The sequence below is a fragment of the Anomaloglossus baeobatrachus genome, chromosome 7 (assembly GCF_048569485.1).
Source record: "Anomaloglossus baeobatrachus isolate aAnoBae1 chromosome 7, aAnoBae1.hap1, whole genome shotgun sequence".
NCBI lineage: Eukaryota > Metazoa > Chordata > Amphibia > Anura > Aromobatidae > Anomaloglossus > Anomaloglossus baeobatrachus.
In genome coordinates, this window is record NC_134359.1 from 298,806,405 (window position 1) to 298,823,280 (window position 16,876).

The window sequence follows — 16,876 nt, forward strand, 5'->3', positions numbered from 1 at the left end:
TCTGTAATCCTACACCATATTTTGTAAATTATTATTTCTTCAGTAAAAATCATCAGTAAACACGGTTTCTGAGCTGCAGGGGCTAATAGTTTATTGTCAGAAAATGTCCGCCCTTCTTATATAAGGAAACCTTTTAGCTTTCGGTTCCTGCTTTTTCTCATTACAATGGCGTCTGCTGAGCTGAGGGACGAGCTGAACTGCTCCATCTGCCTAAAGCTTTATACAGATCCTATATCCCTGAGATGTGGACACTTCTTCTGCCGCTCGTGTATTGTGAGTGCGCTGGATGCACAGGAGGCAGCTGGAGTGTATTCCTGTCCTGACTCCAGAGCAGAATATCCGGAGCGTCCGGATCTGGAGAAGAACCTGAAGCTGAGGAACATAGTGGAGCGTTTCTCATCTACTCAGCCTGAGATGGAAGAGACCAGAATCTTCTGCACTTACTGTGATTTTCCTCTCTTGGCTGTGAAGTCCTGTCTGCAGTGTGAGAACGCTCTCTGTGATGACCACCTAACAGCCCACAATAATTCAGTGAATCATGTATTAACAGAACCCACTGACTCCTTTGGAAATAAAAAAATGTTCTTTCCACAAGAAGGTTCTGGAGTATTACTGCCCGGAGGACGCAGCTTGTGTATGTGCATCTTGTTGTCTGGTTGACGAACACCGAGGACACCTGGTGGAGCTTCTAAATGAGGCTTCTGAGAAGAAGAAGGAGAAACTGAGGGAATATCTGGATAAACTAAGCTGGCAAAAAGCAAAAATCCAGACACGAGTCAAGAAACTGCAGGCTTATAAGAGGAATATCCAGGAGAAAGTCTCTGATAAGCGGAAGAACATCAGTAAGAGATTTATAAACATTGAAACGCAACTGGAAATGTCCAAAAAGAAAGCGCTGAGTGAGGTCTCCAGGCAGGAGGAGAAGATTGTGTCCCAGATATCTCATCTGATCCAGAAGTTGAAAATACAGGAGGACGAACTGTCCAGGAAAATGCGTCACGTGGAGGAGATGTGTGGTGTCACCGACCCAATTTAACTCTTACAAGATAGTGACATTACAGAGTGTAGCCATGGACGTGATGAGGACAAAGGGGGAGATGATGAAGAGGTCAGTTCTGAGGAGGATCTGGATGAGGGTCTGATCTCACTGACCTTACTCCGATCTATGAGGGATATTGTCACCAATGTAACATCAGAGCTCGGGGTCCATGTCCCCGACATATTGCTGGATGTGGACACTGCCCATAGATGTGTGAAGATATCAGAAGATCTGAAAACAGCAACAGATTCTGATGAGGAACTGGAGAGACCAAAATCATCAGGAAGATTTCTTCATTTCCCCCAGGTGTTAAGCAGATGTGGCCTCTCCTCAGGACGACATTACTGGGAGGTGGAGTGGAACCAGATAGGAGGATGTGGCATCGGATTGTCCTATCCCAGTATAGAGAGGGAAGGACGGCAGTCTTGTATTATATATGTTGATAAATCTTGGTGTTTCTCTATGTATGGTGACGTGTATAAAGTATTTAACAATTCATTAAGATTAGCCCTCGATGTAAGGCCAAAATATCCAACACTTGGCGTCTTCTTAGACTATGAGGCCGGGCGTCTGTCCTTCTATGAGCTGTGTGACCCCATCAGACACTTACACACCTTCACCGCCTCCTTCACTGAATCCCTACATGTGGTCTTCTATGTGTATGAAGGAGCCTCTGTGACAATAAGAAGCTGAGGCCGATGTCCTCCACGTCACCTGATAATCACATTATTACTTGTCACATGGACACATCTGTAGAACCCTCTAATAATACAATGTGTTTGGTGGTTTTCATGGGGGGAGGTTCCTATTGTAATTTGTTCCCTTCGAAATCAGATGATTGAGCAGAATGGAAATACTAATGGGTGAAAAGTCCTGAGGCTAATAATTGTTAATCATTAAAGGGAACCTGTCACCAGATATGGCGACTATAAGCTGCGGCCACCACCAGTGGGGTTATATACAGTATTCTAACATGCTGTATATGAGAGCCCAGGCCGCTGTGTAGAATGTAAAAATTATTTTATAATACTCACCTAACAAGCGGTGTGGTGCAGACTGGTCGGATGGGTGTCTCGTTCTCCAGGTCCAATGCCTCCTATTTCGTCCATCTTTGTCCTCCTCCTTCTGAAGCCTGGGTGCATGATGCGTCCTATGTCATCTACACATGCCGGAATTGAGGTCCTGCGCAGGCGCACTACAATACTTTGATCTGCCCTACTCAGGGTAGATCAAAGTGCGCCTGCGCAAGACCTCAATGCTGGCTAGTGTGGATGACGTAGGGCGCGTAGAGACATGTAGCTGGGATATGTTACTTGTGAGACCCCCACCGATCCTGAGAATAATCCTGCACAGCGGAGGTCCGGACTCCCCCGGTGCAGGAGCTGCAGTACGGCCGCAGTGCATGGGGGTCATATCAGGGGGTCCGGAGGGCGCTGTGCAGGCAAAACAGGGAAGGGCGCAGCACTAAATCAGCTCTGTCTATAGAGATAATCTGAGTTCTGCTAAACAGGAGAAAAAAGCTGGAGGCCGAGTCTTGATTTAAGCAAAGAGCACAGGATGATGGGTTTTACTGTCTGTGTTGTATGTTTCTCTCTTGTAAATGCTAAAAATAAAGTAATAAAATAAGAATATAATATGTTGTTATTGATTTCTCTTCCTATTTCTTTCTGCTTAATGCTCAAACCAGAAACATTTATGGTTTTATGGGAACATTATGGGAACATTTTTGGTGGCACAATTGCTGGGGCCCAATTGATACCAAGAACGGGATCATTTATATTTTCAGATTTTTCAGATTCTTCTTGTATTTTTCTTAGATGAAAATGTAAAGTCCCAGTAGACGGGACCGTATGCAGAATAGAGCCCGTATGAAGAGTTCTGCACAACCTCCGGGAGCTGCTGTACAGCCTCAGGCAGGTGTCATATGGATAGGATTCTTCATACATGAACATTTGTCAGAAAGCAGCAGTCAAATCTAAAAGTATAATCAATTAATTTAGTAGACACATATCATAAAAAAGATCCCAAACTATATAATACAACAACAGGTGCACATTGAGGAGAACAAGTGAGAGATCATAGCTTTGCAGATCAATATCCACATGGAAGAACATTATACTGTTTAAAGTGCTATGTGGTGCCGCCTTATACTGTTTGCATGGCTGTGTGGGGGGGCATTACACTATTTGGAGGGCTGTGTGGAAGCTATTATACTATTTTGAGTGTTGTTTGGGGGCCATTATACTGTTTTGAGTGTTGTTTAGGGGCCATTATACTATTTTGAGTGTTGTTTAGAGGCCATTATACTATTTTGAGTGTTGTTTAGGGGCCATTATACTATTTTGAGTGTTGTTTAGGGGCCATTATACTGTTTTCAATGTTCTTTGGGGGCCATTATACTGTTTTGAGAGTTGTTTGAGGGACATTATGTTTGGAGGGCTGTGTGGTGAAATTTATACTGTTCGAAGGGCTGTGTGGGGGCCATTATACTGTTTTGAGGGTTGTTTGGAGGCCATTATGTTTGGAGGGCTATGTGGTGAAATTTATACTGTTCGAAGGGCTGTGTGGGGGCCACTATACTGTTTGGAGAGCTATGTGGGGGTCATTGTGCTGTATGTGGACCATAATACAGTGTAGAGGGTTGTGTGGAGGCCATTATAATGTTTTGAGGGTTGTGTGGTGAAATTTATACTTTTCGAAGGGCTGTGTGGGGGCCACTATACTGTTTGGAGGGCTATATGGGGGTCATTATGCTGTATGTGGACAATTATACAGTGTAGAGGGTTGTGTGGGGCCCATTATTTTGTGTGGCGTGTTGCATGGGGACCTTTGTTAAGCTGCTTGACAAGCTGGACTTTTCCTTAGCATTCCTGTCTGACGTAAGACTGTGCTTTTATTTTTGTTATCAGTGTGAATAAAACACTGACTTTTTGGGCTGAAATCCTGTGGGTGCCTCTTCACTGCGTCCCTGCCATTGCCTACCAGAGCTGATTCCCTACACTAGTTAGTAGGACACAAAAACCCACTCTCTTGCATTGGAGTTCACACTCTTGACCCTGGTCGGCATAACTGTCCACTGAGCCACAGCAGATGCACCTGTTCTCTGGGTGTTTACTATCCTTTTATACTTGCTTTAGTCTTTTAGGTTAACAGGTGGTTTTTACCCATTTGTTTGTCCAATCACCTTTTGGGTATGGCTATATATACCTTTCCTTCTGGTGATATTCTTATTTAGATGTCCAGCCATACTGCCATTGTATATGCCAGTCAGCGTAAGACTAGCTGGGGTTTATCCCTCTGCTATTTTAGCTCTTCACTCTGCACCTGTCACGCTAGCTACGGGGGAGAACCAAGTGAACGGCGAAAGGGAAGGGAAGCCCTGCATCTAGGGAAGAGGGAGATGGTAACCCCTGACCAAACCTACCGCTGGCCCCTGGGGTCCCTCACCCCCCTCTAGATAGGTTCTGTACCTCTGTGCCGTGCTGGATACCTCACCCTAGAATGACCCCAGACCTGGGCCCTAGATAGGGAACGGGTTGGATGAGCTTTTCATCAACCCCACTAAACACGGAAGAAGACACAGGGAGCACACATCTGGGGAAAGTGCATGAAAAACGTATCTTCAGATGCCTCAGGATGAAGTTCAGCAGAGAGCAGCAACTATCCTACAGATGAGTGCAAGCCGCCTGCTTGCATCCAGAGATTGTGAAAGAACTGAATATCAACAGCACAAGTTCAAGAAAAATGAGAGTATCTAAATCAAGGGGTAATACAGACTATTAGCAGTTGAAGAGCAGAGGCGCTCCCCAGGGTCCTAAAGGGAAAAAGATGAAAACCCAGCATACCTAGTACACTGAATACTGACATCAGGAATAATAGAAAGTCAGGGAGCATTTTGCGCAGCCAAGTAGCTGTGACCTTCTATTGCCGGACACTACAGGTCACCCGTGACACACCTGTGACAGCACCTATCTTCTGTTAGCAGCTAGGAAGTAGGTGGCATACTATCGAACAGTACTTTCATTACTTTGTTTTACATGGTTTGTGTTTCCTCACTCTGGGATCCCTACCTATCTCAGCACTTCTTCCTTTCTGTAAGTAAACCACACTCTGTTCTCCCCTTTGATTATTTAGGAGGTACGTGAAGTACTCGACGCCCGTTCAGGAAGAAAAGGTCCAAGGTCCAAGTTGCCATCTTTTACTGTAGGGTTAGGGTCATTCTAACCAAGGCAGGTACCACTAGGAACTGTGGGGTCCGAATCTCTAGTCTGTACAGGAACCAGCTGGGCCGGTGCAGTATTTAGTGCTTTGCCTATTTCTCCCTTGTGAGATGATTATACTATCATAACACATACAGTAAAGCTAGAGTCATTTGTGAGAGAAATTGGCAATATTTCCTGCAGCCAAAATCCCCAATTGTCTGTCCTGTAGATCTTTTTGTTTGAGTTGCCTTTGCAAGGTAACCAAGGTTGCTGGATATGCCCGCTGTGATGACTATCACTAGGTGATGCTAGACACTACTTGCATGCAGTAAATGGAGAGGTAGTCAGAGAGGCCAAGATCATAAACCAGAAGGGCACGACTGTACATGGGGGCAGACAGAGACAAGGTCAAAGTACAAGCCAAAGGTCAGGGTTCCAGGAGAATACTACAAAAATACAGGGAGCAGACGGGGACATGGTCAGGAGAACGTCCGAGGTCAGAAGCCGGGAAGTAACAACAGAAACAGGGGGGGACAGGCAGAGACGGGTCAACAACAGTCTGGAGTCGAGAGGCCAAGCTCTGAACACTGAGCACCATAGTGTTACGTCACAACCGGAGTCCGCTCCATGGACTTCTACTCCGATCGCTAGGCGACGCCGTGTTCCTGACGTGGATAGTGCTGGTGATGGGAGAGGAGTCGATGCCAGCGGCACCGGTGGGCGCAGGCTCCGCTCATCCACTGGTCTGGGTTTCCTGGGGATCTGCAGTACCACTGGCTGACTGTGGGTGGCATGTGTCTCCCAGCTGAAGTACCATCATTCAGCTACAGCCAATGGGAAGACACCACACTCTTCTTATTCCCCCTCCTGTCACATGACCTCTGCCAGAGATACTTCTGATTTCCTGGCTCCTGTTACGTCCTATTCTGTTTGGTGATTCCTGTGTTCTGACTTCTGCGTGTTTTCTGACTACCCTCCTGCCTACTGTTTTTGTACCTCACTGCCCGATCCGGATTTGACCTCTGCTACGTTTTCTGACTTCGTCATTGCCTGCCGATTCTGTCCCTGTTCCGCAAATCCTGGTTTGACCCTGCCTGATGACTACTCTCATCGGACTGCAGCCTTCCACAGGTAGTGATCACCGGGGCCCTGTATAATTCCAAATCCCTGTATAGGGGTTAAAGGGTTTCAGGGTTCTGGGGGTCCTGCTTGGTGAGTGGCTTCCCTCTAGCCTCCCCATTACAGCCCATCTGAGTCTGTGGATCCAGGCAGGTGTTACACCTAGGAGCCAATAGAATAACTGTAACCAGGAAGTACGACTGATGGTGTCCTGAGCTAACACGCAGAACGTTCTGCACATAGGAATCGTGACACCCGCATTCTCCGCCACCTAATATGAAACCTCTAGCAATCATACGGTCTACACAGGTGATTTGAATAAAAGGAACATTTATTTAGAATTAAGTGATAATTAAATGAGATACAAAAGATAAGCTACAAAAGATGTTTATAGGATCCCTATGAATATAAGAGAGGGATCTGACCTGTTGCAAAAGGGTGCATTATTTATATCAAAAGTCTGTCCCACAGCCATGGAGTTTCTGCACATGCCCAGACCAAAGAATGTTGGACATCAGGAATACGAAAACAGTTCATCATAACCAAATATAAACAGTTATTAGTTTTCAAGGATAATTCTGTTGGAAAAAAACTTGAAGGCATCTTGTTTAGGAGAACACATCTTAGCTATAGAATAGAATGATATAGAACATTCTACAAATATCTCCAAAATTAGCCTTAATTTCTTTTAGCTGAAATTAAACATAATTTTATTAAGTTGGTATATAACACGTAACATAACATATTTGGTAAATTATGGATATCTACTGATTATTTCTTTACCAGTGTCCATAAAAAACATCATCGTCGGAAGAATAGAAGGGACAAGGCGAAGTGGAAGACCGGCAACTCAATGGCTTGATACTATCAAGATAACAACGGAGAAGACCAAGATCGATCTTTCTAAAGAGTGTTCCTCCATCAAGTCACTATAGTTCGAAATCGATCTGAAGGCCAATAAAAAAAACAAAACTTTTTTGCTTTATGTCAAGAGGTGAACATTGGGAAGCATGAGGCTTCCATGTTCTTCAAGAATTATTATTATTTATTGTTATAGCGCCATTCATTCCATGGCACTTTACATGTGAAAAAAAGGAGGGGCATCTATAGAGAAGTACAATAATAAAGGAAAATACAAGGCACATATTGGTACAAAAGGAGATAGGACCCTACCCTCGAGCCTCACAATCTACAAGGGATGGGTGAGGATACAGTAGGTGAGGGTAAAGCTGGTCGGGCAGCGGTATAGTGGACTGAGGGTTACGGTAGGTTGTAGGCTTGTTGGAAGAGGTGGGTCTTCAGGTTCCATTTGAAGGATTACACGGTAGGTGAGACTCTGATATGTTGTGGTAGAGAGTTCCAGAGTATGGGGGAGGCACGGGAGAAATCTTGTATGCGATTGTGAGAAGAGGAGATAAAAGGGGAGTAGAGAAGGAGATCTTGTGAGGATCAGAGGTTGCGTTCTGGTAGGTACCGGGAAACTAGGTCACAGATGTAGAGAGGAGACAGGTTGTGGATGGCTTTGTAGGTCATGATTAGGATTTTGAACTGGAGTCTTTGGGCAATGGGAAGCCAGTGAAGGGATTGGCAGAGAATGAGCCGATCGTCAACCAAGTACAGATTACCTGTAGTGAATATAACTTTTCGTTGAGTCTGATGGGTAAAAAAATTGAATTCACCTTTTTTAACATTTGGGCCAGTCTACCCTTTTATGTAGTCATGTTTAGTGGGTTTTCTACTTACTTTTCTTCCTTGTTCTTGTGGTGAATTCTCCTTATGCTATAAACAGGTTGGGTCACTACAACAACTACATCTGAAATCCTACACCATATTTTGTCAATTATTTTCCTCTGTGAAAATCAGCAGTAAACACAGTTTCTGAGCTGCAGGGGCTAAAAATGTATTCTTAGAAAATGTCCGCCCTTCTTATGTAAGGAAATTTTTTAGCTTTCGGCTCTTTCACTCTACAATGTCGTCTGCTGAGCTGAGGGACGAGCTGGACTGCTCCATCTGCCTGAGCCTCTATACAGATCCCGTATCCCTGAGATGTGGACACTTCTTCTGCCGCTCGTGTATTGTGAGTGCGCTGGATGCACAGGAGGCGGCTGGAGTGTATTCATGCCCTGACTGCAGAGCACAATATCCGGAGCGTCCGGCCCTGGAGAAGATCCAGGATCTGGAGAATATGGTGGAGCGTTTCTCATCTACTCAGCCTGAGATGGAGGAGACCAGAATCTTCTGCACTTACTGTACAAAGTCTCCTGTCCCGGCTGTGAGATCCTGTCTGCAGTGTGAGAACGCTCTATGTAGCAAACACCTGACAGCCCACAACAAAACTGCTGATCATATATTAACAGAACCCACCTGCAACAAAAAATGTTCCCTCCACCAGAAGGTTCTCGAATATTACTGCCCGCAGGACGCGGCTTTTGTATGTGCTTCTTGTTGTCTGGTTGGTGAACACCGGGGACACCAGGTGGAACTTCTAGATGAGACGTCTGAAAAGAAGAAGGAGAAACTGAGGAAATATCTGGACAGAGTAAACCCACAAAAAAAAGAAATTCACACAAAAGTCCAGAATCTGCAGAATCAAAAGAGGAAGATCCAGGAAAAAGCTTCCGATAAGAGGAAGAACGTCAGTAAGATATTTATGGACATTAGGAAGCAACTGGAAATGGCAGAAAAGAAAGCGCTGAGCGAGGTCTCCAGGCAGGAGGAGAAGATTGTGTCCCAGATATCTCATCTGATCAAGAAGCTGGAAATACAGGAGGACAAGCTATCCAGGAAGATGGGTCATGTGGAGGAAATGTGTCGTGTCACTGACCCAATAAGACTCTTACAAGAGAGTGACATTACAGAGTGTAGCCATGGAGGTGAGGAGGACACAGGGGGAGATGGTGGAGAGGTCAGTTCTGAGGAGGATCTGGATGAGGTTCTGATCTCACTGACCTTACACCGATCTATGAGGGATATTGTCACCAATGTAACATCAGAGCTCGGGGTCCATGTCCCAGACATATTGCTGGATGTGGACACTGCTAATAGATGGGTGACGATATCAGAAGATCTGAAAACAGCAACAGAATCAGATAGAGAACAGGAAAGGCCAAAATCATCAGGAAGATTTGTGACGTTCCCTCAGGTGTTAAGCAGATGTGGCCTCTCCTCAGGACGACATTACTGGGAGGTAGAGTGGAACCAGATAGGAGGATGTGGCATCGGATTGTCCTATCCTAGTATAGAGAAGAGAGGACGACAGTCTGGTATTGGCTATAATGATAAATCTTGGTGTTTGGATATGTATGATGGAGGATATGAAGTATGGCACAACTCAGTCGGATTAACCCTCAGTGTAAAGCAAGCATATCCGACACTTGGAGTCTTCTTAGACTATGAGGCCGGGCGTCTGTCCTTCTATGAGCTGTGTGACCCCATCAGACACTTACACACCTTCACCGCCTCCTTCACTGAACCCCTACATGTGGTCTTCTATGTGTATGAAGGAGCCTCTGTGACAATAAGAAGCTGAGGCCGATGTCCTCCACGTCACCTGATAATCACATTATTCACTGTCACATGGACACCTCTGTATATAGTGAGGCATCAGCAGGACCCTCTAATAATACAATGTATATGGTGGGAGTCAGGGGGATTTCTCCTATTGGATTTTTTTTTTGCCTTCCTTGTAGGTCAGATCCAGAATCATCGATTGACCTGAATGTATATATTAATAGGTAAATTGTTCTGAGGCCAATTAATCAGTAAAGGGTTAATCCTATGTGATAAAGTGCTGGTATATAGCTGGGATATGTCATCACTTTCTGACTCCTGGGACCCCACAGATCCTGAGAATAAGGGGCTGCAGCATTAGTTCAGGCTCCTGCACATCGGAGCTCTGGACCCCCCCAAGATGCAGGAGCTGCAGTATGGCCGCAGTGGATGGGGGCACATCAGGGGGTCCGGAGTCCGCTGTGCAGGGTAAACAGGGAGAGGGGACGCAGCACTTATTCCGCTCTGTGGCCCCTTCATTCTCAGGGACTGTGGGGTCCCCACCAATCACAAAGTGATGACCTATTCTAGCTATATACCAGCATGGTAAAATCTTCAGTAATCTCCTCAATATAGCAACTTTAAAGGACCCCGGGGACGTGTGATCAGTTTGTCATTATTAGTATTGATCACGGAGAACACCTGGACTGTGGAGGATGATGGGGGTTGTAATATTCGTTGTGTATTTCAGATTTTGTCAAATGAAATAAAGATCTACGTTTCGGTTATGATTTGGAGACGTTGGTTGTGGAGGAGGTTTAGATCCCATTCTGTATTCTTTGCATTGTTCATAGGCAAAATTGGGACTGAGCCCCCTCCCTGGGATGGAAAGCGCCCACCCATTAATACGCACACTGAATACATATGAGGGGGTATTATTTCGTTTTCTGATTACGCCAATGTCTTTTCCAGGTGTTCTAGACCTATTCATCAAATGCGACTTTTATAAAAAGTCTCAAAATTTTGCTCAACTCTACTTCAGTCCCCCCCATCCCCCCATGTGGTGTGATTTTCTTTATGCCAGTTATTTTGGAGCATTTTCTGAGAAATCTGCGATTTTTACTGCTAAAAAAGTTGCAAAAAAAGGTTAAAGATATTTTCAAAAATACAGTTTTTGACTTTATGAAAAAGTCATGAACACATGAAAACATCAGCGAATACTTAAAGCGCACCAATCATCAGGATTTTCCTATATAACCTAAAGCCAGTGCTATACTGGCACTATCAGGCTGAGTCTCTACATACCTATAGTGGTCAGCTCGGACGTATAGGTTTTGAAATCCAAGAAAGTAAAGTTTGTAAAATGAGCAGCTTTTTGATTGACAGCAGCTGCCAATCAGCTGATAGCTGGGGTGGGTTTTCATAGTGATTCCTGCCCCCCCTGCCTATCAGTCCTCTCCCTGTTATTTATGCTAATTCTATTATAGAAGTGTTTTACTAAGTGGCTAGAAGGACCTGTGCTGATGTCATACCCATGTGACCAGAAGGGGCGGGGCCTTAGCCAACATAGCTGATACCAGGAAGCAACATTATTTTTCTGTTGGCTGAGGCCCCGCCTTTTCTGGTCACATAGGTATGACACCAGCACAGGTCCTTCTAGTCCCTTAGTAAAATGATTCTATAATGGAATTAACATAAATAACAGGGGGAGGATGGAGAGGCAGAGGGGCGGGAATCACTATGAATACCCCCCAGCTATCAGCTGATCGGCAGCTGCTGTCATTCAAAAAGCTGCTCATTTTACAAACTTTACTTGACTGTTTCAAAACCTATACATCCTAGCTGACCACTAATGGTATGTATATAGAATCAGCCTGATAGTGCCAGTATAGCACTGGCTTTAGGTTATATAGGAAAATCCTGGTGATTGGTGCGCTTTAAAAGAAACCCACAAAGGATCAATCGGAATACATACATGCACTTACTATATACACTTTGTATACACATACTGAATATACTCATGCAGTTACATACTATATACACTTTGTATACACACATGGAATACATACATGCAGTTACATACTGTATACACTTTATAAACACATACATATCAGCAGTAGGTTCTTACCGTTTCCTTTTTTTGAGACTGGGGCACGCTTATTAGAAGAATACGTTGCAGCCAAACATAAATTGTATTTTATTAGCAGGAGGGAAGAGGTGAGGGGTAGGTCCTGCTCGGAGTATGTACAGGTCTCATTTCTAAATATTACCAATTTGTTAGTTATTTTTGCATTCACATCACATATAAACTTCGCCGACACTTTTCCACCACTGATTGTTTGGATCCCCTGATGCTTATGTCTTCTATAAGAGCATCACATAACCACAACTTAAAGGCTTATTTCCTCCAAAATTCTAGTTATCACTTATCCATAGGATGAGGGAAGATTCTCTGATAACTGGGTGTATAACTGCTGGGCCCCCCCAGGGATCCTGAAATGCCGAGAATGGGTCCTTGTATCCCCCGTTCAGAATGGAATAGGGCTGTGCATGCTCGGCCTCTGCTCCATTCACTGTCTTTAGAACTTCTGAGTTTAGCGCTGAACTATTTACGCCCACCTGTGACTTACAGAAAGAAACGATAGCACCCATGTAAGGCAAGATACTTACCATAATCGCCCAACTAATTTTTTGTATTCTAAAGAGTTGCAAATTTAAAAAAGACTACTATTTTAGTTCCACAAATACAGTTCATGACAGAAGTTCTGTCGCTTATCCATGTTTTGTAAATAAAAGCTTATAACCTGATTTTAAATTCATCCATTGGTTTTATAAATTACTCTTTTGAAAGCTGAAACCCTCCCAAATTGGGTTTAGGTTATGAAAATAAAGTTGCTGCAAAGCTGAAATATTGATCATTTAATGAACACAGAAAGGTCAGGGAGTGTAGGGTAGAGTAGATAGGACAACTATACATTGTGTGACTCCTTTTCTCTATATTCTGATATATGAAAAATGTCAGTAATTTTCTCCAGTGGCAATGATAGATATGTGACCAATGTAAGAATGTAGAGTAACGAGTTCTCACTCCATTGTTTCCTAGAACAAGTCCAAAGAGAGGGGGTGCGTGACTGTGCAGTATAAAAATATCGGTTTCAACTAGAAACTTGGAAGACATAGTGATATCCACAATAGTGATGAGCGGGCACTACCATGCTCGGGTGCTCTGTACTCATAACTAGTGATGAGCGGGCACTACCATGCTCAGGTGCTCAGTACTCGTAACCAGTGATGAGTGGGCACTATCATGCTCGGGTGCTCAGTACTCATAACTAGTGATGAGCGGGCACTACCATGCTCGGGTGCTCAGTACTGGTAACTAGTGATGAGCGGACACTACCATGCTCGGGTGCTCAGTACTGGTAACTAGTGATGTGCGAGCACTACCATGCTCGGGTGCTCAGTACTGGTAACTAGTGATGAGCGGGCACTACCATGCTCAGGTGCTCAGTACTGGTAACTAGTGATGATTGGGCACTACCATGCTCGGGTGCTCAGTACTGGTAACTAGTGATGAGCGGGCACTACCATGCTCAGGTGCTCAGTACTGGTAACTAGTGATGTGCGAGCACTACCATGCTCGGGTGCTCAGTACTCGTAACTAGTGATGAGCGGGCACTACCATACTCGGGTGCTCAGTACTCGTAACTAGTGATGAGTGGGCACTACCATGCTCGGGTGCTCTGTACTCATAACTAGTGATGAGCGGGCACTACCATGCTCGGGTGCTCAGTACTGGTAACTAGTGATGAGTGGGCACTATCATGCTCGGGTGCTCAGTACTCGTAACTAGTGATGAGTGGGCACTATCATGCTCAGGTGCTCAGTACTCGTAACTAGTGATGAGTGGGCACTATCATGCTCGGGTGCTCAGTACTCATAACTAGTGATGAGCGGGCACTACCATGCTCGGGTGCTCAGTACTCGTAACTAGTGATGAGTGGGCACTATCATACTCGGGTGCTCAGTACTCATAACTAGTGATGAGCGGGCACTACCATGCTCGGGTGCTCAGTACTCGTAACTAGTGATGAGTGGGCACTATCATGCTCAGGTGCTCAGTACTGGTAACTAGTGATGAGCGGGCACTACCATGCTCAGGTGCTCAGTACTGGTAACTTGTGATGAGTGGGCAGTATCATGCTCGGGTGCTCAGTACTGGTAACTAGTGATGAGTGGGCACTACCATGCTCGGGTGCTCAGTACTGGTAACTAGTGATGAGCGGGCACTACCATGCTCAGGTGCTCAGTACTGGTAACTAGTGATGAGCGGGCACTACCATGCTCAGGTGCTCAGTACTGGTAACTAGTGATCAGTGGGCAGTATCATGCTCAGGTGCTCAGTACTGGTAACTAGTGATGAGCGGGCACTACCATGCTCGGGTGCTCAGTACTCATAACTAGTGATGAGTGGGCACTACCATGCTCGGGTGATCGGTACTCGTAACTAGTGATGAGTGGGCACTACCATGCTCGGGTGCTCAGTACTGGTAACTAGCGATGAGCGGGCACCACCATGCTCGGGTGCTCAGTACTGGTAACTAGTGATGAGTGGGCACTACCATGCTCGGGTGCTCTGTACTCATAATGAGTGATGAGCGGGCACTACCATGCTCGGGTGCTCAGTACTGGTAACCAGTGATGAGCGGGCACTACCATGCTCGGGTGCTCTGTACTCATAACTAGTGATGAGCGGGCACTACCATGCTCGGGTGCTCAGTACTGGTAACTAATGATGAGCGGGCACTACCATGCTCGGGTGCTCAGTACTGGTAACTAGTGATGAGCGGGCACTACCATGCTCGGGTGCTCAGTACTGGTAACTAGTGATGAGTGGGCACTACCATGCTTGGGTGCTTTGTGCTCATAACTAGTGATGAGTGAGCGCTACCATCAGCGTGTGATCCACCACTCACGCTTTTCCTCCTACATACCTCCTCCAGGTGCCAACGCTGCACAATTTCTGTAATAAGCGACTTGGTCTTCTATACAGATCATAGTATTATTTTTTTAAACACAAGTGCTCCTGACACTGTATGTTTGAGAGCAAACCTGCCAATTAGTGAAAAATAATATCAGGTATTTCAACTTATGGCCAATAAAAAGGTGTCTTATTACTGAGGTGCCACACAAGAAACACCTCCTAGTGAGTAAAATCAGTGAGCTGTATCAAGGCTTTGCAATGTTATTGTTGCAAAAATGTAACGCAGGTACCAACATCCCTAAACTGTCCTGCCCCCCTCCTCCCCTCCCCGGAAATGCCGGTATAGTCACCCCCCTGGCCGCTGACCGGTGGCTGCTCCATCCCTGCTTCCTGCCACCAGCTCCCAGGGCCTGCACAGGTCTCGTGGGAGTACACTTAGGGGACACGTGCACCTATTCTTAAAGGGTCAGTACACGTTAAGCCAGAAGTGCCTCTCAGTCTATGTCTATGGTTGAGAGGCACTAGGTATATAAGGCACCCTCCTCTTATTGGAGGTGCCTGGGAAACGTGGTCTAATCTTAGAGACATATTGCTAGTTATTCAGGTGTCTTACCCATGTGCTGCTGCTGTGTTACTTTTCACCTGTCTGTTTTGTAGTACCCGCCGCTGCATCGTTTCATGTCAGCTATATCTGCTGTACCGGTCGCTGCTGGTGCATCGTTCCTTATCAACCAACCATACTGTACTGGTTGCTATATCATTACATATCGGCTGAACCTGCTGTACTGGCCACTTCTGCTCCATAAGTCCATTCCGGCCGAGCCTGCCGCGTTAGCCGTAATGGCTGCACCTGCCTCATCAAAGACTGTCAGTGTCCACACCCCTGGGGCCAGGTGTTGCAGCAGCATGTCTCCCTGAGTGGCACCTGATTGCTACCTGCAACCAAATTCACCCTCAACATCAGAGGCTCTGGCAAAAAGTTGGTGTGCACCATAGTCAAGCCCCTCCAGTGTACTGGTTTCTGCGGCCCAGTGGGTCCACTCCCCGCTCGCACCTGCAAGTATTCCAAAAATATACTTTTGGCATTGATTAAAGAATTTGTAAACTACTGAAGGCTCCAGTGAGCACTGTTGGGCCCATAATCCGGTATTGAAAATAACATAATTTCACCATAAACCAGCCACGACGAGGTGGTCCCCGCAGGCTTCCAGAGAGCGGAATGAAAAGAATTATCAGAAGAGTTGTCCAAGAGCCAAGGACACCTGTGGAGAGCGACAAAGACCTGGAATCAGCAGGTACAATTATTTAAAAGAAAACAATAAGTAATGCACTCAACCTCTTGGCCTGTATGCACGCTCCTGTATGCACGCTCCTGTATGCACGCTCCTGTATGCACGCTCCTGTATGCATGCTCCTGTATGCACGCTCCTGTATGCATGCTCCTGTATGCACGTTCCTGTATGCACGCTCCTGTATGCACGCTCCTGTATGCACGCTCCTGTATGCACGCTGCTGTATGCACGCTGCTGTATGCACGCTGTCCACAAAAAACTCCATGACTGAACAAAAAGCATATTCGAGGGAGTTTAAACTTTACTCAACAACAGTCTGAAATGCTGGGAGAATATAGTCTGGTCAGATGACACCAAAATTGAACTGTTTAGATGCCATAATACACACCATGTTTGGAGGCCAAAAGGCAAATCACCCCCAAAACATCAACAGTGAAGTGTGGAGGTGGGAACATCATGGTGTGGGGATGGTTTTCAGCATACGACACTGGCAAAAGTCAAATAATTGAAGGAAGGATGAATGGAAACTATTTTGATAAACATCTGCTGACATCTACCAGGATGATGAAGATGAAATGAGGGTGGACAATTCAGCAAGACGATGATCTCAAACACACGGCCAAGGAAACTCTCAATTAGCTTCAGAGAAAGAAAATAAATCTGCTAGAATGGCCGAGCCAATAGAAAATGTATGGAAGGAACTAAGACTCAGAATTCATAGAAGGAGCCGGGACCTGCAGGATTTGAAGAG

The 16,876-nt window shown here is 45.5% G+C and overlaps 1 protein-coding gene and 1 pseudogene across 1 annotated transcript; both read left to right on the forward strand.

The window, feature by feature from the left end:
• The first annotated feature begins 165 nt into the window (after nt 1-165).
• LOC142246505 (E3 ubiquitin/ISG15 ligase TRIM25-like) lies at nt 166-1,742 on the forward strand (annotated as a pseudogene).
• Nucleotides 1,743-7,919: 6,177 nt separating this feature from the next.
• On the forward strand, nt 7,920-9,942 carry LOC142246506 (E3 ubiquitin/ISG15 ligase TRIM25-like). The gene has a single exon (XM_075319568.1). The coding sequence runs from the start codon at nt 8,330-8,332 to the stop codon at nt 9,887-9,889; it is 1,560 nt and encodes a 519-aa protein (XP_075175683.1). The 5' UTR covers nt 7,920-8,329; the 3' UTR covers nt 9,890-9,942.
• The last annotated feature ends 6,934 nt before the right edge of the window (nt 9,943-16,876 follow it).

What these genes read in the sequence shown, in the direction of transcription:
- LOC142246506 (XM_075319568.1), top strand. Translation starts at nt 8,330, where the DNA reads ATGTCGTCTGCTGAGCTGAGGGACGAGCTGGACTGCTCCATCTGCCTG.